The 25766-nt window shown below is 41.8% G+C and overlaps 1 protein-coding gene across 1 annotated transcript in view; it reads left to right on the top strand.

Annotated features, from left to right (window-relative positions):
* The window catches only part of LOC145403629 (glutamate receptor ionotropic, kainate 2-like), a 157965-nt gene extending 137469 nt beyond the window's left edge, over positions 1-20496 (top strand). The window contains exons 14-19 of the mRNA XM_080275308.1: positions 725-922; positions 2673-2772; positions 3237-3366; positions 7024-7139; positions 18724-18876; positions 20158-20496. Of these exons, the coding sequence (XP_080131434.1) occupies positions 725-922; positions 2673-2772; positions 3237-3366; positions 7024-7139; positions 18724-18876; positions 20158-20328 (868 nt within the window). The 3' untranslated portion in view covers positions 20329-20496. The remainder of the gene's footprint in view (positions 1-724; positions 923-2672; positions 2773-3236; positions 3367-7023; positions 7140-18723; positions 18877-20157) is intronic.
* The last annotated feature ends 5270 nt before the right edge of the window (positions 20497-25766 follow it).

Below are 25766 nucleotides of genomic sequence, written 5' to 3'. Positions count from 1 at the left end.
TATCCTTTCGCTTCTCTACTCGCTTTCCCCCCTTTCCTCATGGCCGTATCTACGCGCATGGTGGCATTTCTTATTCGTTCAACATGGTCTCATCCTTTTTCACAACCATTCCTCACCACCACACCACAATTCACAATCCACACCACACCGCAACCACTTTCACCACAATCACACTATCCTAACCCTCACTATCACACCGCCACACTGTCACACTATCTTTAGACATCCATACTGCCGGACTCCACACTACAGCTCTCTACACTCATACTAACATACTACAAGTCACACTATCATACTGTCACACTTAACACAACTACACTACCATCATCACATTACTACACTACATTACAGTAATTCCCCTCTACAGTCATTGATTAGAATGATTTCTCGCTACGTCTTCTAATTAAACTTTCTACTCTCTTCCCCCTCCCCCAGTCCGGCATCTATGAATATGGTGGCTTCCATGTGGTGGCCTTTGGCTCATCATGATTTCCTCGAACACTGTTATGCTTACAGTTCTCTCACTTCCTCCAATTCTCTTCTCCACTATGTTGCATTGCTCTCTTCCGTCTCCCTCTTCTCACAGGGTGCGCAGGTGGCTGGCAAATAGTGTTTTTTATGCTCATCATGACCTCGTACGAGTACTCTGGTAAGTCCTCAGTTCCCTATTCTCCTTATTTCTTTATTTTCCATTACTTGCGAAGCTCTTGTTCCCTTCCGTCAGGGCAGTATCTACGCGCATGGTGGCTGGCATGTGGTGGTTCTTTACGCTCATCATGATCTCCTCGTACACGGCCAACCTGGCAGCCTTCCTCACTGTGGAAAGCATGGAGACGCCCATAGAGAATGCAGAGGACTTGGCCAACCAGCAGAAGATTAAATACGGGTGTACGAAGCAGGGTACCACGAGAATATTCTTTAGGTGAGAGAGAGAGAGAGAGAGAGAGAGAGAGAGAGAGGAGGGGGGTTTATTATAAGAGGGGGAGTGAGTAAGGGAATGACTGTTTGTGAGGGAGACGAGTGGGGTTGAGAATGATGGGTGTTAATTTCGAGGAAGATTTCAAACATTAGGCCCCGAGAAACCAAAGATGTCACTATAAACTCGTCTAACCGCAACAAGAAAAATATAATTGTGAAGTGCATGGTAGTTGCATAAGCGAAGACAAAAGTATATGCAAATGTTTTGTAGGTGTATAAGTGATGATAAACTTATACAGGGTATCCTAGAACTTGATGCACTAACTTCAGGTAGTGATTCTTGGGTTGACTATAAATAAAAGACGTATATCAATATGGGTCCAGTTCTGAACAGTTATGGAACTACAGTACAACTACTGATGGCCTCATTGGGGAATAATGGTTTCCTTCATAATTCATTCATAAAATCATCCGTAACTGTGGCTCCGTAACAATTGAAATATTAGACCCATATTGATATAACATTTTTTACTTAGAATAAGACCAAGAATCACCTGAAGTTAGTACATCCGGTCCCGGGACAATCTATATATAGGTAATTTTACACACAACTTAAAGGTACTATGATAAAACAAAACGATGTATGATAATAGCTGTCAAGGAGACATGTTTGTCCTGCAAATATACTTTGTAAATGCTGCTTGGGGAGCTAAATTCAATTATAAACTTAGAATCAACTCCCATATCTAACGATTTTTTTCTTTTTTGCAGGAAGAACAAAGAGAGTGTAGGATCTTCCCGTGTTCTAGTTTTTCATGTAGATATGAATCTTTGTTACAAGGAAAAATGGTGTGGTAGAGGGACTCCTTCACGTGGTGACACTGTTATTGTTGGTCATTTCTGGCGTCCGGTTGTGAAAACATCCCTCATCCCGCTTTTTATCCCCTTGGAAAGCCGAGAGTGGACTACTGAAGAGCTTTTTTGTTTTGGAGTCCGCTGGATTCACGTCCAGATGAGACTAGGGTCACAATAACAAGTAAACTTCTGATTTATATTTTCTGTACTTATTTCGTGAGTTAGTTATCTGTATATCTAATTACTATTTTATTTATTGTTATTTATTTGTTTACTTTTCTTTGCATGAAGGACAATTTAGCACCCACAATTGTCTCTTGTTCTGTCATGCAAAAACTAATTCTTAAGGCCCGTCCAGACGATCGAGCAATGCCCGCGGGCACAAGCGAGCAGTTTGCCTGTTGACGGGCTCACCGCTTGTGCCCGCGGGCAAATGTGTAAATTGCCACGGGCAATTTACGCATTTGCCCGCGGGCACAAGCGGTGAGCCCGTCAACAGGCAAACTGCTCGCTTGTGCCCGCGGGCATTGCTCGATCGTCTGGACGGGACTTTAGTTACGAAAGAGATTCGATCGGGCCGTTTTCTGCATGCCATGGGAGGTTTTCTTAGCACCTGTTCCAAGGCACTTTCATCTGCACACTATTACATCCTCACATTCTCCTCTACAATACGTTAACTAAATCCCTCTGCTATTGACAACATTTGCATCAGTAACATACAAAAGGATATTGAGGTGTACTGAGCTTAGTAAGTCGTGGAAGAAGAGGTATTATGAAATCTCCAGAGCTATTTAAAATAACAGCTTAAGTCTCTCTCTCTCTCTCTCTCTCTCTCTCTCTCTCTCTCTCTCTCTCTCTCTCTCTCTCTCTTTTTCTTTCTTTTTCTTTCTTTCTTGCAGTTCCTCCAATATCCCCACCTACCAACGCATGTCGGAGTTCATGGAGAACAACCCGGACGTTTTCGTGAAAAGCAATGACGAGGGTGTGACAAGAGTTCAGGTGAGGACTGTTAACTACCTGTCTTTCTCCTGTTTTCTATCTCTGTGTCTATCTGTATCTGTCCTCAGTATCTGTCCTCTTCTCTCTTTCTGTCGGCGTTTTTTTCTGTGTATGTTTGCGTATGTCTCTGTCTTTTTTCCCTTTTGTCCAGTCCTGTAGTGTCTTATTTGGATCTTAGCATCTGGGAGCTAGGCTACTTAGTCATGATGTTAAGAGGGAAGTAAACAGTTGCATGACCTTGTGTGGTATTTATCTCTATACAAAGCTGAAATGACAAACTTGTATACCTCGGGAACCAGTGATTTTTTTTTTTTTTTGTACCCACTCCCGGCATCGTGGGGAAGGTTTTTAGGCATAAATAATTGAAATTCGTTGACTGAATTTGGGTTGATTTTTGCCACAACATATAACCCAACCTAACGCAACCTAACCAAATCTACCTTAACTTTTCTCCACACCCACAGAAGGATGGTGGCAAGTACGCGTTCCTCATGGAGAGCACCAGCATCGAGTATGTGACAGAGAGGAACTGCGATCTCACTCAGGTCGGCGGACTGCTGGATTCAAAAAGCTACGGCATTGCTTTGGCGTCGGGTAAGCGGACAGGTGGAGGGAGAGAGAGAGAGAGAGAGAGAGAGAGAGAGAGGATTATTAGGGTGCGTCCACACATGCCCTCGACCATATGTTGGCAACACAGCTGGCAACATGTTTGGGTACATGTTTGCAGCAGTATTTGGACAGATGTATGCAAACATGTTTCAGTGCAGCTTCGAACACTGGCAGCAGAGGTGATGGGATAAGTGTGTCCGTGCCAGGCAGCTGAGACTTCATCATGATGTTGCCAACATGATCTGGACGCTGCTGTTCCCAACATGTTTGCAGCGTGTTCCTTAATGTGTTGCATACATGCTGCCAACACTTGCTCGAGCACACGTGTGAACGCGGCCTTAGATTTCAAGTGATACACTATTGTTCTCTATTCGGGTAAAAGCAGAAGTAGAGGGAAGTTACAGGCAGCGTGGAAGGTGGAGGACGAGGTGAAGAGAAAAGTGGAAAGAAGGTAGAAGGAGTGGAAGGGATGTGGAGAGAGGGTGCAGAGATAAGTGGAATGGAGCTCCTCCTCCTCTTCCTCTTTTCCTTTCTCCTTCATTTCTTGCTCCCCTGTTTCCATTCCTTCTCTATATTCCTCCTCCTCTTCGACTCCCTTCGTCCCTTTACTTTCGTCCCCTTCTCCTCCCTTCCTCTCCTTTCTCTTACTACTCTGTTTTCCTCTCCATTCCCACCTTCATTCCCTTCTCCCATGCTCTTCCCTTCCTTTCACTACTTCTCCATTCTCCTTTTCCGTCTCGTCCTTATTTCCTCTCTCTTTGCCTCTCTCCTTTCCTCTTCCTGCTTAACCTTGTCCAACCCACCCTGGCCAGACTTGGCTTAACCTAATCCATTCCAGTTCAGTTAACCTCCACCTAATTGCATCCATCCAAACCTAATCTCCTATTTCCCCGATACCTTCCTCCACCTAGGCTTCCTCTACACCAGCATCATCTTTAACAGTACCATTCTACTCCCTCAAGAGACCTTCAGGAAACAGTTGCAGAAGTTATAGTGGCGGGGGTAGAACGGCAAAAGATGATGATGATGATGATGATTATGATGTACTGGGTGGATCTGAAGATACATATAATGATAATGATGATGATGTAATTGGGGAGATCTGAATATGGTGGTGGTGGTAATCAAATGACAAGGAATTTGGGTAGAGCTGAAGGTGTTTATGAAGTTGGTAATCATGATGATGGCAGTAACAACAGTGATGAAAACAGGAATGATGAAAGCAGTATATATAATAAAAATAATAAAAATAATCTATCTATCTATCTATCTATCTATCTAGCTTTCTATCCATCTGCAGCCAGACGCATTAATCCCGTAAGGGATGGCAAAAAACAAATCGCCTCCATGTCGCCCTGTCCCCTGCCATTACTCTGCTCTCGTCCTCACACACCCCTGCCTCATACACCTCTCCATTCCATCCCTCCATCTCATCCTTGGTCTCCCTCTCCTCCCCTTCACTTCACTCACATACACTCTCCTCATTAGTGTCTCACACTCCATCCTCTCGACATCCCCAAACCACCTCAGTGTATTTCTCCTGACACTTTCTATTACATCCACATCCACATCACAACGCACCTTCACTTCCTCATTTGTCAGTCTCTCCATGTAACTCCACATGCTCGTCTCATATAGGTCATTTTCACTGCACTTACTCATGACTTGTGTCCTTCCAACGAGGTCCAAGCTTCGCTTCCATGCGATGGAGAAGGCATCATAAAACTGTCATGCAGCTGCTTTTTAACTTCCACGTTTACTTCCCTATTTCTTATCACTGATTTCAAAGAACCAGCAGCCTCTCTTCTCTGTTGAACCCTTTCAAGCACTTCATCCTCTAAACTTCCAACTGTACTCATCACACTGCCCAAGTATTTAAATGCACCCACATTTTCCATTTCCACACCATCTAGCCTCAATGTGCATTCGGTGACTTCCTTTCTCTGAAAGACCACAACCTTACTCTTCCCTTCATTCACCTTAATACTCCGTTTCTTCCACACTCTCCCAGACTCATTCACCAAGCCTTCTAGTTGCCCATGGTCTTCATTTAACAATACAGTATCATCTGCAAAGAACAAAACAAGAAGTTTCCAAACGCTGCCCACTCTCATTAGGGCTTCTCAAATCCGCTGACCTACCATGTATCTCGTTTATAACTTCATCCATATACAGACTGAACAACCATGGAGACACAGCACATCCCTGTTTAAATCCAGCATTCAGACAGAAAAATTCACCCAATTCACCATCCACATGCACTGCAGCTCTAGCGCCCTCAGACACACTCTTCATGGCATTCAACAGCTTCCCATTTACTTCACATATTCCTAATATTTTCCACATTCTTTGTCTACTCTGCCATATGCTTTCTCCAGATCTATGAAGGCTGCATTCAACTTCTTTCCATTCTCCAAATACTTTTCCACTAAACTATTTGTCTATCTATCTACCTATTGCCAGACGCCTTAATCTCGTAAGGTGTGGCCAAAAACAATTCGCCTCCATGTCACCCTGTCCCCCGCCATTTCACATTCCTGCTCCCAGCTCTCACACACCTCTCTCGTATACTCTCCACTCCATCCCTCCATCTCATCCTTGGCCTCCTACTCCCTCTCCCACCCTCCACCTCACTCATACACTCTCCTCGTCAGTCTCTCTCTCTGTCCTCTCAATATGGCCAAACCACCTTGATGTATTTCTCCTAACGCATTTTATCACATTCACATCCAGACCACAACGCTCCTTCACTACCCATTTGTCAGTCTGTCTCACCAGGTGCCCCCACATGCTTCTGTCAGATAACTCATTTCCACTGCTCTCACACTTGACTCGTGTCCCTACAACGAGGTCCAAGCTTCACTTCCATACGTTAGAGTTGGTATCACAGTACTGTCATGCAGCGACTTTTTTACTTCCATGCTCACTTCCCTGTTTCTTATCACTGCTTTCAAGGAACCAGCAACCTGTCTTCCCTGTTGCATCCTTTCAAGCACTTCACCCTCTAAACTTCCATCCTTACTCATTATATAACCCAATTATTTAAACACACTCACATTTTCCATTTTTTCTTCATCCATCCTCATTGTATATTCAATTACTTCATTTCTCTCGAAGACCATAACTTTACTTCTCCACTAAACGACTTAGGATAAATATCTGGTCTACACAACCTTTTCCCTTCCTGAAACCTCATTGTTCTTCGCTAACTAATTCCTCTGTTATTTTCCTAACTTTCAAGAAGTATTTTGCCATTTAGTTTTCCTGTTATATTAGGAGGAAAATGCCCCTATGATTACCACACACTTTTTTTTCCCCTTTTCCTTTGTACTGGAGAGTAATAATGCCTGACTTCCAACCCTCCGGGACAATAATAACAATAATAATAATAGTAGTAGTAGTAGTAGCAGTAGCAGTAGCAGTAGCAGTAGTAGTAGTAGTAGTAAAGTAGCAGTAGCAGTAGCAGCAGCAGCAGTAGTTGTAGTAGTAGTAGTAGTAGTAGTAATCCCTTACCCCATACTTAGATGGGAAAAAGGTCAAGACGATGACGATAATGATAGCGGTGGTGGTGGTGTTGGTGGTGATGATAAAAATAATGATAATGATGATAAGGATGATAATGATAATGATAATGATGTACAGGTTCGTCGTACAAGGGAGCTCTGGACGAGGCCATTCTGGGTATGCAAGAAGGGGGTCGCCTGCACGTACTCAAGGAGAAGTGGTTTAAACAAAAGAGGGGAGGGGGCAAGTGTAAGGTGAGAGTGAATGAGAGATTTATGCCCAATGACAGACGAATAGAAGGAATATAACCTGTTTGAAAAATGGAAGAGAGACAAGACTAACAATACTAACAAAGAGAAGTGGTTGTAAAACAAGAAAGATGGAAAAGAGAATAGCCGTTTAAGAAGCATGATAACAGAGTGATACACGAAGATGAACAACATGAGCATAACTAGCACAGTAAAACAAAAAGGAAAGAATTTGCGGTAGGTGGGGATGCTCATCATCCACTCATTCGATGTAGTGCTGCTTTGGGTGTCTGTCCTTTCCTCTCTTCCTTCCTGCCTCTTGTGTTTTTCTGTCCTTCATTCTTCTCTCTTCCATCTGCCTGCGGGTGGCTTTACACCCCCTCTTCTGTCTTTTTTTCCATCATTCTTTCCTCTTCCTTCTGCCTATGGGTGACTCTGCACTGAGTAACAAGAAAAATAGTTTCCTGTACACCAGGAAACCATTTACTACTCTGGATGGGAACCATATAACCTAATTATGGCGCCCGGTAGATTAGTGAGTAATTAAGACGCTCCAATTGGATGGAGCCGGTGCAGGTTTATATCCAAGGGATGGCTTGGGTTTATTGCTCACGTAATGCCACTCTCGGATGAGTGGGGTTGGTCACTCACATCTTAAATGTCAGGACCAACTTGCCTAGCCCCAAGCTCCTACGCTCCTCATGGGGCAACATAGGACTGGATGATGGATGGATGGATGGATGACTAATCACTAAAAATTAAATAGAAGAATGAGAAAAGATAATAACTAACCTATAACAATGACAATGAGAGAATAACTAACTGATACTAATAATGAAGGCAAGAGAACAGAAAAATGAGACTAATATGGAAGAATGGCTAATCAAGAAGACTGATGAAGGAAGACCGCTAGGAAATGAAGAATAAGACGTACAGAAAAATTACAATGAAAGGCGGATGATAGTGGTAAGAGTGGCTGATAAAATAAAAATAACTAACCGAGAAAAAAAGGATGTCTAATCAAGGAGAATGGTAATGGAAGATTTACTAACATAGAAGAACCACAGAAAAAGGATGACTAACCAAAATGAGTGAAAAGGGCATAGGAATAAAATAGGGACATTAACAAGAAAAATATTAACCAAAGAATATGACAGAAAATTACATAAAATGGAATGTATTAATAAGAGAATAATATCGAATAACTAACAAGAAAGACGATGGAAGAAGAATAACCATGAAGAATGACATGGCATGAATACAGAGCAGAGCAGGCAGGATAATTAACAAAGGAAAATAACAAAGAAAGAACGGCTAACATAAAATTACTAATGCCAGAATAGCAAGAGGACAACAACCAACCAATACGACTAACAAACGAAATGTACAGTTGGCCAAGGCGAAAGTGCAACCAAATATGCTGGTGTGTGGCGATATCTGGCAGCTGCTCCGTAGTAAACACCCGTATTTTTTCAATGGATCACTCAGAACCTACAACCTTTGTATGGATGCACGTGATTGGCTGAAGCGTTAAGTATCGAAACAAATGTATCGTCCCTTTATTTATTATAAAATATTAACTACGTGGCAAGAAGTAATGTATACAGATAATGTCTAAGTACTAAATAAGCAAGATGCAATTGCAGTTACAGTATGAATAACATTTAGGAATGAGTACCGGTTTACTTAAATGTTAGCATTCAGAATTGTGTTTCAGAGGTTAGTTTCGAATGATTTTGACTTTTGAAGCAGCGGAACCTGTCCGAGGCACATTGTCTACTGTAGTTGGTGTCGGTATCTATCGAGATGCAAAATTTCCTTACGAAATGAGCTAATATGAGAGGTTAGGCAATTACACACTTTCTGGAATTCTTCAGTGCAATATATATGTGATAAAAGATTGGCCATTCCAGTTCAATGTCACTAGCAATGAAAATTTTGTAAATCATTTATGCAAGTCTTATGATATTCCCTCAGTACGATGTCATAATTAATTCACTTTGGTTACAGAAAATTAAATTTAACTAAGAATAATTGCCTCCTCAGCTAAAGAAGACTGTAGCACCAGTCGAGCAGGGCAGTACTCCCGAGGTGGATGGAAAGCTGATGACGGAGTGCTGGAGCTCCCGTTTCATCAGCCCTCAGGACTAGCTCCTGACCATCCTCCTATGCTGAACTTTTTCAGTGTCTTAGTTACACAGAGAGTAGGCCAGCATGCTCTCCAGTACAAATTTCTCTAACTATCTTCACCAATCTACATGCACAGTACACACTACACTTCCTATTCAAAATTAACCAAAAATGGCGTCAATTCACCCAGCCTCGGAGTCCCCAGGGGGGGGACCATAAATGCCCCCGCCATCTGCCCCTCTCCCGGTGACGACTCGAGGTGCCTGGAACCACTGTCTGACTCTCTTCTTCTTCATTTCTGCAACATTCGCGGCCTTTCATCTAACTTTCGCTCTGTTGAGCACCACCTCTCCTCCTCTAAACCTCACCTTCTTTTTCTAACGGAGACTCAGCTGTCTGAGGCAACTGACAGCAAACCCTTTTCTGTATCCTCCTACTTTCTCTATACTCATTTCAAAGCCAAAGGTGGCTGTTGTGTATACATACGCAACGACTTATCTTGCTCTCGTGTTCCTGAACTTGATTCTTCTGAATTCTCCACACTCTGGCTTCGGCTTTCCTGTCATTCTCTGACTAAATATATCTGTGCTGTTTACTTATCCCCTAATTCTACTGACTATCAAAAATTCTTCGACTATCTTACTTCTACGATGGAACACATTCTGTCCTTTTCTCCTCTCTCTGAAATCTCCATTCTTGGAGATTTCAATGTTCACCACCACCTTTGGCTCTCCTCTCCTTTCACGGATCCACCTGGTGAACAAGCCTACATCTTTTCTATCCTTAATGACCTAGAGCAGCTTGTACAGCACCCTACCCGTATCCCTGACCGCCTTGGAGAGAGCTCCAACATACTTGACCTCTTCCTCACAACTAATCCTTCTGCTTACTCTGTTAATCTTTTCTCTCTGTTGGGCTCCTCCGATCACAACCTTATTACCTTAACCTGTCCAATCACTCTGGTACGGCCTGTGGACCCTCCAGGGAAACGTCGTCTGTGGCATTTTGGAGCCGCGGACTGGGAGGCCCTCAGGCAGTACTTCTTTGATTTTCCCTGGAATGATTATTGCTTCCATGGCCGTGAGCCATCTGAGTGTGCCTTGCGCATTACGGAGGTTGTTCTCTCGGGCATGGAAGCATACATTCCTTTCTCATATCCTTTGACTAACGCAAGAAAGCCTTGGTTTAATCACGCTTGTTCTAATGCTGTCCGCAACAAGGAGAAGGCCTACAAAAGGTACCGGAGCCAACCCACCCCTGAATCACATAATCTTTACGTTTCTGCCCGGAATCGTGCTAAGTCTGTTCTTTGCTCTACTAAAAATAATTTCATCCATACTAAATGCACTCAACTCTCCAACTCGAATTCTTCCCGCTTCTTCTGGCACCTTGCCAAAAATCTTTCTAACAACTTTACCTCATCATCCTTCCCTCCTCTTTTCTACTCTGATGGTTCTGTAGCTATTTCTTCTACTGATAAAGCAGATCTCTTCGCACAGACTTTCTCCTCCAATTCCACCTTAGACGATTCCGGTGCTGTTCCTCCATCACTTCCCCCCTCTGACTTCCTCATGGCTGACATTAAAATTTCTTCAGTTGATGTACAGTATTTTCTGCCATCACTGGCCTTAATACTAACAAGGCATATGGGCCTGATGGGGTCCCTCCTGTTGTTCTCAAGAACTGTGCTTCTGTGCTTACACCCTGCCTAGGCAAACTATTTCGCCTTTGTCTGTCAACTTGTACCTTTCCTTCTTGCTGGAAGTTTGCTCTCATTCAGCCAGTCCCAAAGAAGGGTGACCACTCCCAACCCTCTAACTATCGTCCAATTGCTTTAACGTCCTGTATTTCAAAAGTTTTCGAGTCAATTCTTAATAGAAAAATTTTAAGGCATCTTTCCTATCACAACCTTCTTTCCGATCGTCAGTATGGGTTCCGTCAGGGACGCTCCACTGGCGATCTTCTCACCTACCTTTCAGACTCCTGGTCATCCTCCTTTCGGGACTTTGGCGAAAGCTTTGCCATTGCACTTGACATCTCAAAGGCTTTCGATCGAGTCTGGCATAAATCTTTAATTTCCAAACTGCCCTCCTACGGTTTCTATCCTTCTATCTGTGCCTTCATCACTAGCTTCCTTTCTGGTCGTTCTATAGCCGCTGTTGTAGACGGCCATCGTTCTTCTCCTAGATCTATCAACAGTGGTGTTCCTCAGGGCTCTGTCCTATCACCAACTTTCTTCCTTTTATTCATCAATGATCTTCTAAGCTGTACATCTAACCCTATCCACTCATACGCTGATGACTCCACCCTTCACCTTTCCATTCGGTTCCCGCAACGCCCATCTCAACAGTTACTTCAAGAAACAAGGGATGAGGCTATGGCACACCTAATGTCTGACTTGGCTCATATCTCTGACTGGGGTAAAAATAATATGGTTGTCTTTAATGCATCTAAGACTCAGTTCTTACACCTATCAACCCGACAAAATCTTCCACAGGTATACCCACTAATGTTTAATAATATTCAGCTTAATCCTGCATCATCCTTGAACATGCTTGGGGTTTCATTTACTCGGGACTTATCTTGGAAAGATCATATTACACCTCTTGTAAAATCTGCTTCCAAGAGATTGGGTGTGCTAAGCCGACTCCGCTCTTTCTTTACCCCTGCACAATTGTTGACTCTATACAGAGGTTTTATCCGCCCCTGTGTGGAGTACAACTCTCATGTGTGGGGAGGCTCCCCACATACAGCTCTTCTCAATAGGGTGAAGTCAAAGGCTTTTCGTCTCATTAACTCTCCTCCTCTTACTGACTCCCTTCAACCTCTGTCTCTTCGCCGCACTGTTGCATCTTTATCTCTTTTCTATCGCCACTTTAATGGTCACTGCTCCTCTGAACTGTCTGCTTGCATTCCTCCACCTCTACGACGGGCGCGTAGCACCCGTCTGGCAGCAAACTCTCATCCCTTTTCTGTCCAACTCTCTAATGCAAGAGTTAACCGTTACTCCCAGTCTTTCATTTATGCAACAGGTCAGCTCTGGAACTGTCTCCCTCTGTCTGTATTTCCTGCTGCCTATGATCTCCAGTCTTTCAAACGTAGTGTGTCCAGGCATCTCAAAATGATCGGATCTTGAATTTGGCTCCCTATTGTATTTTGTTTTTCTCTTGGAGGGAACTGTTACTGCGGGCTCATGGCCTTTGGTTCCTTCTTCCTCGCATAAAAAAAAAAAAAAAAACTAACTATTCCCCCTACTATCATGATTCGTACCCGAATACGTGATGCAGTTTAAGTACTTCATTGCAAATTGGTACTAACAGCAGCGAGTGTCCGCGCTATGAATCTGGTAGCCCGCTACTTGTAGAGCTCCACCGTGAGTAGTGGATCTCAACCTCGGGTAAATTACCCCCAGCGCAGTCACTACAGTCATTCTACATTTAAACACATTCTTCGTCATATATACGCTAGGTCCAGTGTCTACATAAACGGATGTATTGTTTGCGTATATTATGGCCAACGATCCAAAAGTATTTAGAATGTAAAAAAACAGCTAAGGTAGGCTGCAATGTTCTTGTAAGTCACCAGGGAGCAAACTCGCTACCCTAAACCCGCTCCCATTCACCCTTCCTCCATTTCCCTATGTCAGTGCACCTCGCCGCATCAACGACCATTCGACAACAGATATGACCTAACTACCTCAAATATTCTGATGTTCGTGTAGAAACCATCATCAATCATCATCATCAATCATCATCATCAATCATCAATCATCAATCATCAATCATCAATCATCAATCATCATCATCATCATCATCATCCGGACCTCCTTTCCCACCCAAAGGCAGGGTGAGGAGTAGCAATGTCCAGACAGCCCAAACTTGCCCAGTCCAATGGGCCACGCTTCCAGTCACTCATCATTCAAGCCCCCGGAATCCTGGCTCTATCGAATACGCCAAAAACATTCACACATTCTGTAGCTTCACATAAACGTATCCGATTGAGTCAATAGATGTTTATAATTTATAGTTTATAGTTTCTGCCACGTTTTTTAACATGGCAGAAACTATAAACATCTATTAAATGTTTGAATTTCGATATGATTTTGTGTTGTTTGCTTTAATTTCATAGGATGTCTACTATGAGGAGATTGCTCCAGTCGAATTGGAAGGGCCTAAAAACCATGCACGGCATACCTCTTCACACCACACATTGCTCCCACGGATCCTTCCTCCCTTCTCATCTCACTATGGCGTGGAAAGGAGGGATACCTTTAACAATTATATTTCCTCATGCCTGTCATTGCACCTGTATGTATTGCTGCCGGGCATCAGTGTTATTTTTATGTCAACCATCGCTTGTATCTATGTAGTTCAGGATACAGAAACTATTTTATGAAAAGGAGGGTAGGAATAACTACGTAAGAAAACTGTGGCATGACGAGATAGAGACGATGGGAATTTTCGGCATTTAACCTTACGTTATCCCGACACATGTATGCTGCATAATATTAATTACATAAGGCTAGCTAAACGGATATCATCAGATAGGAGTTTGTGCTTAGTAATACTGCGACCGAGAATATCTGAGAGCTATTTCAAACACCAACATGTTCACCAGTTACTGTTGGACTATATTCAAATATGTAAGATGATGAACTACGGAGAACTAAAAGTTCTCCGTAGTTCATCCTCCTCCTGTGTGCTATGATGCCAGCACACAGGAGGAGTCTAGCGGTAGCAGGATGGTTTCGTATCATGATCTAAACGGTGAAACGGAAGTATTTTACCATGCATCAAAACCGTTGAATATAGTTCAGTGATTAAAGAAAGTAATTAATTAAATTATCATATGTTGGGCCTGAATAGATGGGGAGGTCGAATCAATAGATGAGATAAGAGCGTGCTGCCATGAAGTCTCATTCATTTCCTCACACCATAAATCGATGTGATGAAGGATCCATACATCTCACCCACACCATCATAGCGCGTCATGGCAGCAAATAAAGAACAACGTCAAGGTGACACACTTGCCCTGCGAGGGAGGTTAGTGGGAATGAGAGTGGCCTATCAACGTGCGATATAGCAGAGGAACTTGGCATTCACCGCACCACTGTACAGTATATCGCTGGCTCAAGAGGTGGGAGACGGAAGGCAACCTGAGAGATCACCCTAAACCAGGACGGGTAAGGAAAACCACGGCTGAGGAGGATCAGCGTATGACAGTATTTTGAAACCCATCCACTCAGCGAGACTATGGCAGCTAGAGAACAGTTACAGCTGGATGTGTCTGGGGAGACTATATTGCAGAGGATGAAGGAAATGGGCTATAGCCACCGAACACCAGCGATCAAACCCAGGTTAACGGAACATCATCGAGAATTTCGGCTCCAGTTTGCCCAGCGTTACGTGAAGGATGGCTTGGACCACTGGGGGAGAGTAGTTTTCTCTGATGAGAAAACATTCCGCTCCACATCTCATGGGAAACCTCACTGCTGGAGGAGAGACAATACGAAGTAATTAGAGTGAGAGAGAGAGAGACAGATATAGATAGATATATAGCTAGATAGGTTTAGATATAGATATACATAGATAAATAGATATAGATTTTACAAGTGTGAACATACGAAATAAAAACCAAAACATATCTTTATACATTATATAACGTCTTCTAGGTATGAGGAGAACATGTACCAGATAGTTCGCTGCGGTCTTGTGACTTGCAACGTGTGGGGATGGATTTTCCTGTATGGGGTTGGTGAGATCACACGGATAGAGGGTAGGTTCACTTCAGATAAGTATCTGGAGATACTTGAGTAAGTGATGATGCCATATGTCCGCTCCTACGCCCTACCATATCCAGAGACCATTATCTTCATACAGCATAACAGCCTTATTCACACAGCTAGGGTAGTGAAACGGTGATTTGAGGATCGGCGCCACGTTGATCTACCCTGGCCTAGCAACAGCCCTGACATGAACCCCATAGAAGAAGTGTGAGCTAACATTGTGATTATATGGTAGCCAGCGCAGGAAAGAACGCCGGAGCAACTCATGCAATACATGACATCAGAGTGGCAAAGTCGTGAGAAGGAAACCGACTCTCATTCACAAGCACGTGGCTTCCGTCCCAGACCGCCTCCACATTGTAATCGTGAAGACTGCTGGTTGGACAAAGTACTGAACTGTCCAGTAATATTGTTTCTTGAAACACTCCCTTGTCATGCTTTTTATGGTGCACATTAAATAACTCTCATGCAGGTTGATATTTCTGTTTCCCTACTAATGTTAGCAAGTAAAAGTTAAATGTATTTATTTACAGTCGGATAATATGTAGGGGATGGAAATATAAAACTTGTGCATTAAAGGCATGAACTGAAGGTGTATAAATAATAATAAATGTAATGCAGTGGTTTGATTTTTGAACACATGGCTACACTGTGAATTACGAGAACGTGTTAGAGCCCCGATACACACTTCCCTGTCATTAAAATCTTAGAGTATCATTGATTAAAGGAAAACACAGTATTAACCTTCACTGTTCCTGAAGAACATATAGGTATAGCCTATTACTCATTACCAACCTTCATATATCTTGTCGAAAGTGTTCGTGTTTGATATAGCTCTCATATTTTCGGTCGCAGTATTACTAAGCACAAACTCCTATCTGATAATATTCGTTTAGCAAGCCTTATATAATTAATATTATGCAGCATACATGTGTGGGGATAACGTAAGGTTAAATGCCGAAAATTCCCATCGTCTCTATTTCGTCATGCCATAGTTTTCTTACGTAGTTATTCCTACCCTCCTTTTCATAAAATAGTTTCTATCCTGAACTACATAGATACAAGCGATGGTTGACATAAAAATAACACTGATGCCCAGCAGCAATACATACAGGTGCAATGACAGGCATGAGGAAATATAATTGTTAAAGGTATCCCTCCTTTCCACGCCATAGTGAGATGAGAAGGGAGGAAGGATCCGTGGGAGCAATGTGTGGTGTGAAGAGGTATGCCGAGCATGGTTTTTAGGCCCTTCCAATTCGACTGGAGCAATCTCCTCATAGTAGACATCCTATGAAATTAAAGCAAACAACACAAAATCATATCGAAATTCAAACATTTAATAGATGTTTATAGTTTCTGCCATGTTAAAAAACGTGGCAGAAACTATAAACTATAAATTATAAACATCTATTGACTCAATCGGATACGTTTATGTGAAGCTACAGAATGTGTGAATGTTTTTGGCGTATTCGATAGAGCCAGGATTCCGGGGGCTTGAATGATGAGTGACTGGAAGCGTGGCCCATTGGACTGGGCAAGTTTGGGCTGTCTGGACATTGCTACTCCTCACCCTGCCTTTGGGTGGGAAAGGAGGTCCGGATGATGATGATGATGATGATGATGATGATGATGATGATGATGATGATGATGATGATTGATGATTGATGATGATGATTGATGATTGATGATGATTGATGATGATGATTGATGATGATGATTGATGATGATGATTGATGATGGTTTCTACACGAACATCAGAATATTTGAGGTAGTTAGGTCATATCTGTTGTCGAATGGTCGTTGATGCGGCGAGGTGCACTGACATAGGGAAATGGAGGAAGGGTGAATGGGAGCGGGTTTAGGGTAGCGAGTTTGCTCCCTGGTGACTTACAAGAACATTGCAGCCTACCTTAGCTGTTTTTTTACATTCTAAATACTTTTGGATCGTTGGCCATAATATACGCAAACAATACATCCGTTTATGTAGACACTGGACCTAGCGTATATATGACGAAGAATGTGTTTAAATGTAGAATGACTGTAGTGACTGCGCTGGGGGTAATTTACCCGAGATTGAGATCCACTACTCACGGTGGAGCTCTACAAGTAGCGGGCTACCAGATTCATAGTGTGGACACTCGCTGCTGTTAGTACCAATTTGCAATGAAGTACTTAAACTGCATCACGTATTCGGTTACGAATCATGATAGTAAGGGGAATAGTTAAAGTAGTTTCTTTAGCTGAGGAGGCAATTATTCTCTCTTAGTTAAATTTTATTTTCTCTAACCAAAGTGAATTAATTGTAAATGACATCGTACTGAGGGAATATCATAAGACTTGCATAAATGATTTACAAAATTTTCATTGCTAGTAACATTGAACTGGAATGGCCAATCTTTTATCACATATATATTGCACTGAAGAATTCCAGAAAGTGTGTAATTGCCTGACCTCTCATATTAGCCCATTTCGTAAGGAAATTTTGCATCTCGATAGATACCGACACCAACTACAGTAGACAATGTGCCTCGGACAGGTTCCGCTGCTTCAAAAGTCAAAATCATTCGAAACTAACCTCTGAAACACAATTCTGAATGCTAACATTTAAGTTAACCGGTACTCATTCCTAAATGTTATTCTTACTGTAACTGCAATTGCATCTTGCTTATTTAGTACTTAGACATTATCTGTATACATTACTTCTTGCCACGTAGTTAATATTTTATAATAAACCAAGGGTCGATACATTTGTTCCGATACTTAACGCTTCAGCCAATCACGTGCATCCTTACAAAGGTTGTAGGTTCTGAGTGATCCATTGAAAAAATACGAGTGTTTACTACGGAGCAGCTGCCAGATATCGCCACACACCAGCATATTTGGTTGCACTTTCATCTTGGCCAACTGTACCTACTAACAAAACAAAAAATATCTTACCACAGTACACCAGAGTTCATATTGAAAGTGCAGCTAGATCACTCGTAGCACCTCTTCCTTAGCGATTTATTATGCACGTTACACCTCATAAACTCCTAAGACATGGAAACTGTATATACTGCAGTGATATCAAAAGCACACAAGAGGATGTTAATGTGTTTTATGAAAAGTACATCGCTAAGGCTAATAAAGAGTCCAATAAACAGCTATAAAACACCTAGAATACGAATCTAGCAAACATGCATCGATCTCGACAATCTTTTGTTTATGTACACACACACACACACACACACATCAAACACAAACACAAACACAAACACAAACACAAACACAAACACAAACACAAACACACACACACACACACACACACACACACACACACACACACACACACACACACACAAACACAAACACAAACACAAACACAAACACAAACACAAACACAAACACAAACACAAACACACACACAAACACACACACACACACACACACACACACACACACACACACACACACACACACACACACACACACAAACCTGCCTCCAACAACCCCTGCACTCCACACGCACCTGACATCTCGTCACCATCTCCCTTTTCCAAGACTCCGCTCTCCACACTGCACTCACCGAACACACACAAACCTACCCCTACAACCTTCCCCACCCCCACACGCACCTCACACGTCCCCTTTACAATACTCCACACCTCTCACCGTCCCTCTGCACTATTTCAGGCGGAGACGACGGGTAGCAGTATGGCCAGCGAACTAAACCTGCAAAACGTAGGCGGGGTGTTCGTGGTTCTGATGTGTGGTATGAGTTTAGCACTGTTGGCGGCCATCGGAGAGTTTATGATTGAGTGTTGGAGCATTTCTAAGGACGATCAGGTGGGTGGGAGGGTTGGTTCCTGGGTTGGTGGGTGGCTGGCCCCGTGAGAGAGAGAGAGAGAGAGAGAGAGAGAGAGAGAGAGAGAATGTCAGTAAATTTTCTAATGATTAATTCCCCTTTTTTTTTTTATTCTAAAGCTTTCCACCAATTTTGGATCAAAACAAATTAGAACCGTCGAGTTAACCTTGACCTGTGACTCTAGCATTTAAATTTTTTCTGTGACCTTGACCTTTAGCTGATTATTGTGGAAAGTGAGCCCTTTATTTATTCCTTTTTTCTCAACTCTTCCTCAGTATTTGGTCTAAACGGATAAAAACTTTTAGCTGATCCTACCCTGCGACCTTGACCTTTGTCCCAGTCTTCTCAAGAACGATAGGTTTACTCTTTGTCTGACAATCAACTTCTTCACAAAGTCTGGTATAAATCGGATCAAAACTGTTTATTTTGTTAACACCCACACACTCGGGTCGAACTTTGATTCTCTCCGGTGACCTTGACTTGACTGACTACCCCCAAAGCTGAATCACTTCAATTTTGACAATTTTAACCACACCTATAACTTCCTCTCGATAAGTCACTCCTGTTAGATCCTTTTGGAGCCCCACTAGAAGTTCCCTCCTTAATTTCCATAGCAGACAAACACACAGCAGACAGACACGTTTTCAAATGTATTTTTAAAAATGTCATAGTAATGATCTTACTGAAGTTAGGATTTTTTTGCGGTGTTCATTTAATTGGGCATCTTTGTAAACATAGCAGTGCCCATTTAAATGCAAACTGGTTAAAAAATGATAATGGGAGATTGTGTGGCTGAAAATGCTGATTATATCTGATACTGCTGTCGCCATACGCAAAGTAACTTAGTTAGAACTTTGGCGAGAGCCACAAGTCGCTCTGTACTTTTTGTGGAAAGCAAGCAACAAAACGAAAATCACATCAACCAGAGCAAAAGGTGACACTACAATAAAAAGTGATGAATTTGAACAGTACCTGTGCTTAGCATCTGTGTTTTTCATCAAAAACTACTCTGCCCAGACAATCTTTTGACACAAAATTAATGTAACCCACACATTAGTCTGGGCTCCTGTTACCTATTTTAAGTTCATACTGAAGAGTACCTGGCTGCATTGTCAAACCAAAATAATCTTGTAGGTGGATACAATAATACACTTAAATGTTGATCGAGGGCGTTACCATAAATAAGTGAAATAGTTTTAGTTAAAGCAAAGTTTTGCCTACCGACGCACAAACATCACCCTCACTCTTCTTACCCTCCACAGCTGTCCTTCATGGAGGTGCTGACCCAGGAACTCCGCTTCGTCTTCAAGTGTAAGGGGTCATCAAAACCGGTGCGGAAGAAATCCTCTGAATGCGATGAAAATGAGGAGACGGCCAACAACATCTATGGTTCTGATGTATACAACTACACTGGAAAGAACCCACTCACCTGATTGCCGGCCGTGACGTCATCTCGCTCTGACGTCACGACCAATGATGTGTCACAAAGTTGGATGCTACCGAGCCATGTTTCGCATCCTCCCTCACCATTAGAAATCGCCTATGCAGCCAGTTGTACCAGAGACCCCTCGTTCTCCTACAGTCACAACCCACCACCGTTACCTCACTACATCCCACCTTCAGTCAGTTATGGACCCTCTCCCTCCTTCAGTGGGGACACGTCACCAGTACCGTCAGGGAATCAGAGTGAGGATATGTACGATGTGGCAAGTCTACATCAATGGAGGAACTGGTAGAGCGGCTCTCAGGATGATGATGTTTTGGGGCATCGACACTTGCTGTTCCCTGCACCCCATGGATCCTCCCTGCTCGGCTCATCATCAATTGTTTTATCATTGTTGGTTACGTTTTTATATTTTTTGACTCTCTCTCTCCCGCCCTGTGACTTGTGAAAGAGTCCAGGACTTTTTTGACTTGGCATAAAGGTAATGCTGCCGAGAGAGCCACCTCCTTGCGATGGCATCTTGTTGTTTAGTCCAGAGAGGAGAGAAAGGAGTAACATTTCGTTGTCTTGGTAGTTGTTTAAGGTATCGTCCTAGAGGAACTTGTCAGCTGAAGTCCTCTATAAATAATAATTCCTGAACCCCATATACTGCTGCGTTTGTTGACACTGCACTTACATCGAGAATACCGTTTGTTAATATTCCCAAGCTATTTCCCAGACTAGTTATACAACCTTAGACAAGTCCTCATCCCGTTGGAATCCTGAGCAAGCTTTCATCCAGATGTGTGTTAAGCTTTTGACTTGGGATTTGACCCAGCTGGACACAATCGACTGTCAGTAGCCCAGATCAGAATTATAACTATGCATATCCATACAATAGGGCCAGGTGAGATAACTTTTGCTCTTTTAACTGACTGAATTTAACTCTTGCCAAACCATCTAGTCTTCAGCGAAATACGACACCTGCGGATGCCCAAAGCAATGAAAGAGCCAAAATAAACTCTGGATATTGTTCTAGAAGGTTTTCGTGATAAACAAGGGAATGCAAACCTGTCAAGAAAGATTGGCGTGAAGCTGATGGTAAGTTTGTGAGTAAGGTCATCCTGTAATTTCTAGTTACCTTGATGTTTCCATAAATTTCGTTGTGTATGGTAATTCTGAAAAGGCAAAGGTTCAGTTGGATGCTGTATTATTATGCTTTAAAGAATGGCATAACGGAAATTTTTTTTTTTTTTTTTTTTTTTTTTTACTGAGGACAGAGCTCAATAATTAAAAACTCAGTATTGTTTCAGAATATAAGTACACGCAAAGTAACTTTTTTAACTACCAGTACATTTTGTTACAGTTTAAAGCAAGATTTTGTGCTATCATCAACAAAAGTTCAGTCGCCTCGACGGTTTCTTCCTCCACGAACTTCCTTAAACAGTCTCAGTAAATCTACAGCAACCGACACATGACTTTATGTGGCCACAAGGCAGTGTCACCACTGTCGGTTGCTGCAGAATCGCCTAATTTATCTTCAGATTTAGTGGAAAAAAGAAAAAAAGTGAGACAAGAAGTAGCATGGCATTATTTACCAATGTACTTTTTGAGTTTTTGCAGATTAGGACATGAATTCTGTTCTTTCCTGGTCCAACCCTTTGCAGCCAGCCAAACCCTCCCTCTTTTCCCCCCTCCCACTCTCCCTCCCTCCTACCCTGCCCCGCCCTTGAGTTTTTTCTTTTCTGATCATTTTTTCACCCCGAAATTTTGGATTAATGGATTTGTTTTTTTACCGTTGGAAAGCTGAGACTTTGTAGAATAAGGTGAGAGAAGAAGCGATATTGCATGAAGTAAAATAGTTATGACAAGTGTAAATTTATACCAAATCAGTGTGCTGCGAGTTTTTTCTATTCCGATCATTTTTTCATCCCGAAATATTTGGATTAGCGGATTTGTTTTTATACCGTTACAAGGCTGAGGATGAGATGGAGGGATGGAGTGGAGAGGTGTATGAGAGAGGGATGCGAGCTGGGAGCAGCGCAGGCAATTTGTTTGTGGCCACCCCTCATGGGATTAAGGCGTCTGGCAATCGATGGACAAAACTGAGACTGTAGAATAAGATGAAAGAAAAAGGAATGTGATATTGCATATAGTATAACAGTTATGACGAGTGTAAGTTGAAAGAGCGCATAAGAATGTTTATACCATTTTTTTCTAAGTTTTTGGTAGTGTTTTACAATTTTCTCGTGACTGAACTACGGTATAGTCGCGGCACACGACTCTGAGGTTGTTATTATCGTACCCTGGCAACCTGTCATTCAAACGTGCGTCAGATTTCGTATCATATTTTGCATGAATCATATTGTTATGCACGAATATATTATACACGGATATTTTTATACACGAAAATATTATACACGAATCACATGCTTCTCATCTTATACACGAAATCACACGCACCTTTAAATGGTAGATTGCCAGGGCACGATAACAACAACCTCAGAGTCGCGCGCTGCAACTTTTTTTTTTTTTTATAGTATCATCAACTGGAAATATAATCACGCTATATCATATCAAATTTCATGATGCTAGACGCAATTCCTGATTTACAGTGAATATTTCTTTGTCTGGGACACTTTCAGGTTGGACGCGGATCTGCATCCAAAGACAGCGAAAGTGTTAAATGAACCTTGAACTTTTGCAAATAATTTGGAAGCTCTGTGGTTAGCTCTCTCATAAATCTTCGTATCTCTGGAATTCCATGCACAGCTTTGTGCAAAGTAAGAACCTAATAATTTGACACCAGGTTTTGGATTAGCTTGTAAAAATTCTGGAGGAAGTTTAGGAAATGTTTCGTACACATGAGAAACTAAAGCATTTCTTAATAGCTGTATGCTTAGTCCGAATGTGTGGAAACTCTGAAAACGAATGAACAGTGTGAAAGTGACTGCTATCCTTGGAAAATTCTTTGATAAGCATTTTTCTAGAGTAGCTAATATTTTTATCTCATCATTCCCCACATTTATGAAAACACAAATTGTCATTAAATATGCAGTTATAAGTGTGTGTGTGTGTATGTGTGTGTGTGTGTGTGTGTGTGTGTGTGTGTGTGTGTGAAGAAAGAACCTATTGTTTTAAGCTACTTTGTATAAATGTTAGATTATTGGTGAAACAATTGTTGTTATTTTGTCATTGAATTACTTGGCACTGTTTTCTAACCCTGTTGTACAATATTTTGATGCCAGTAATTCCCATTACACTTTGATGGTTCTAAAGTAAAGAAAATAGATCTCCACATTTTTTATCTTTGCTGGTTAGCTTTTTTTTTTTTTTTTTTTCAAGAATATGTCAAAGAACCAATGAACTGAACTGTAGCATCTTCATCAATAATTCCCAAATACTTCCAGGAATTTGAATTGCTGTGGTGAGATTCAAGTCTGTATGATTACTGTTGATTAGTTTAACAAAATACCATTGGTCTTTGACACTCTTCAGATGGTGTTGCTAAACTATTGACTGGAACTGTAAAGTCCTGGTAAGCATTAATCCCGTTCACTTCTAGGCCTTTGACTTGCTGAAGTGAGATCTTGGTCCAAATGATTACAGTTAATTTGCAGAAATGGTGTAGATAAACTATGGTCTGCAACTGTTGAATCCTGGTCAACAATTAGCCTATCCATTTTGGAGGGTTTGAATTGTTGGAAAGGAGATTTCAGTCCATGTGACTGCTGTTTATAATCATTTTGCTTCGACACTGTTTTAATATGGTGTAGATGATCTATTGACTGGAACTGTGAAATCATGCTCAACAATTTCCTTACGTGTCTTGGGGCTTGAATTGCTGAAGCAAGATCCCTGTCCACTTGAATACTGTTAGTCTCATTTGGCTTCAACACTGTTTCAAGATATTATCGAGGAATTGATAAGTGGAGCTGTAGAATCCTATTCGTAATATCCTTTCACATGTAAGACTTGAATAATGGCCATATCTGTCCACGTAAATATAATTAATTTGGGAAAATGCCATTGTTTTGACAAATTTAACAGTTTGGAACTGCAGAATCTTAGTCATTATTCCCTTTCGCTTCTGCAGCTTGAATTACTGAAACGAGTTCTCTGTCCACATGAATACTGTCAATTTGTTTAACTAAATATTATGGCTTTGACACTTTCTACGTTGTTTCCAGACGGTGTAGACTAACTTGACTAAATATGTAGAATCCATGTCAAAAATTTTACTATTACACTGACGAATTATTGAAAGGTGATCTCTGTCCACTGAACGCAGTTAATTAGTTCAGCAAGGTCACATTGGGCTTAGTTTCTAAACAATGAAAATTGATTATTGACTGCAGCTGTGTAAATAAAAATGCAAACCTGTTCCTGTTGACTCCTGCCATTCCCACTGCCGGTGTTTATACTCTTTTCACTATATCTTGGCCTAAAATATCATCTCTCCACCTTGACTCCTGAGTTGTAACAACAGATAAACACTAGAAATATGATGGTAATCACGAAGAATTGCTGTGGAAAGGCTGTACAGTTATAATATTGTCTTTATTTTTTGCCACTGAGCTTCGTGAACTAAGCTGCAAAATGACGAAAATCTGGGCCAAGTTAAGGTGAAATTACTATAGTCTATGCACCACTGAAGCCCCATATCTTGTAGGCTGTATTTACCCATTCAACCCGAGTGCGTCATTTTTACTTCTTGCTATCTCCTGACGATTCTGATGAGCTTAGGAGACATTTCGAACTGCCACAAAACTAGAGGGCTCTCCAAAGCTGAGTGAAATCGCCTGGCAGCAGCATGAATAGATTACAAGAAGACTTCATCTGATGGAGATGGGTAGTCGTTTGCTGCTAACCCTCCCCATGCCATGTTACAACCTCCCCCCCCCTTCTCCCACATGGTAGACTAAGGGTATTAGTAGAGTCGGGAACAAAAGTGCACTTACTATTTCACCTCTTCTGCTTATTACATGCCTTTACTGGCTAATATTACCAAACTAAAAGAGGCTTGGTATCTTTCCCTGCTCATTGATGTTGCTCTTGGTTATGAAGCATCAGGGTGGAAACCGGTAAACAATTCCTAATTGTGAGTTTGGCACAGTAGTGGACTTTTATCCCTGACTGTACCTTCTGTTCCTAGGTTCAAAGTTATGTTCTTTGAATCTGTTGAAAATATTCTGTGGCAATAAACTGTACATAGACTTCGAGGTTTTATCCTTTTCAAAGCCAGTGGTGACCCTTAATCGCATCAATCTGTTAATGTAGAGATTCATTTCCTTTTCCCTACAATCAGACGATTTTACATTTTTTTTAACTACAGGGATTAAATACAGTATACATTAACCCTTTCATTGCAACAGGTCTCCAAGAAGCCTAACGCTTCTCCTGTCTGCTTACCTGTCTAGTAATTTGTCTGCTTTCCTGCCTACCTGC

Source organism: Coenobita brevimanus, chromosome 61 (genome assembly GCF_032717465.1).
Source record: "Coenobita brevimanus isolate Jiangsu-jjx chromosome 61, ASM3271746v2, whole genome shotgun sequence".
Classification (NCBI taxonomy): Eukaryota; Metazoa; Arthropoda; class Malacostraca; order Decapoda; family Coenobitidae; genus Coenobita; species Coenobita brevimanus.
The sequence above is the reverse complement of the archived record's forward strand: the minus strand, read 5'-3'. Positions and strand labels throughout refer to the sequence as shown.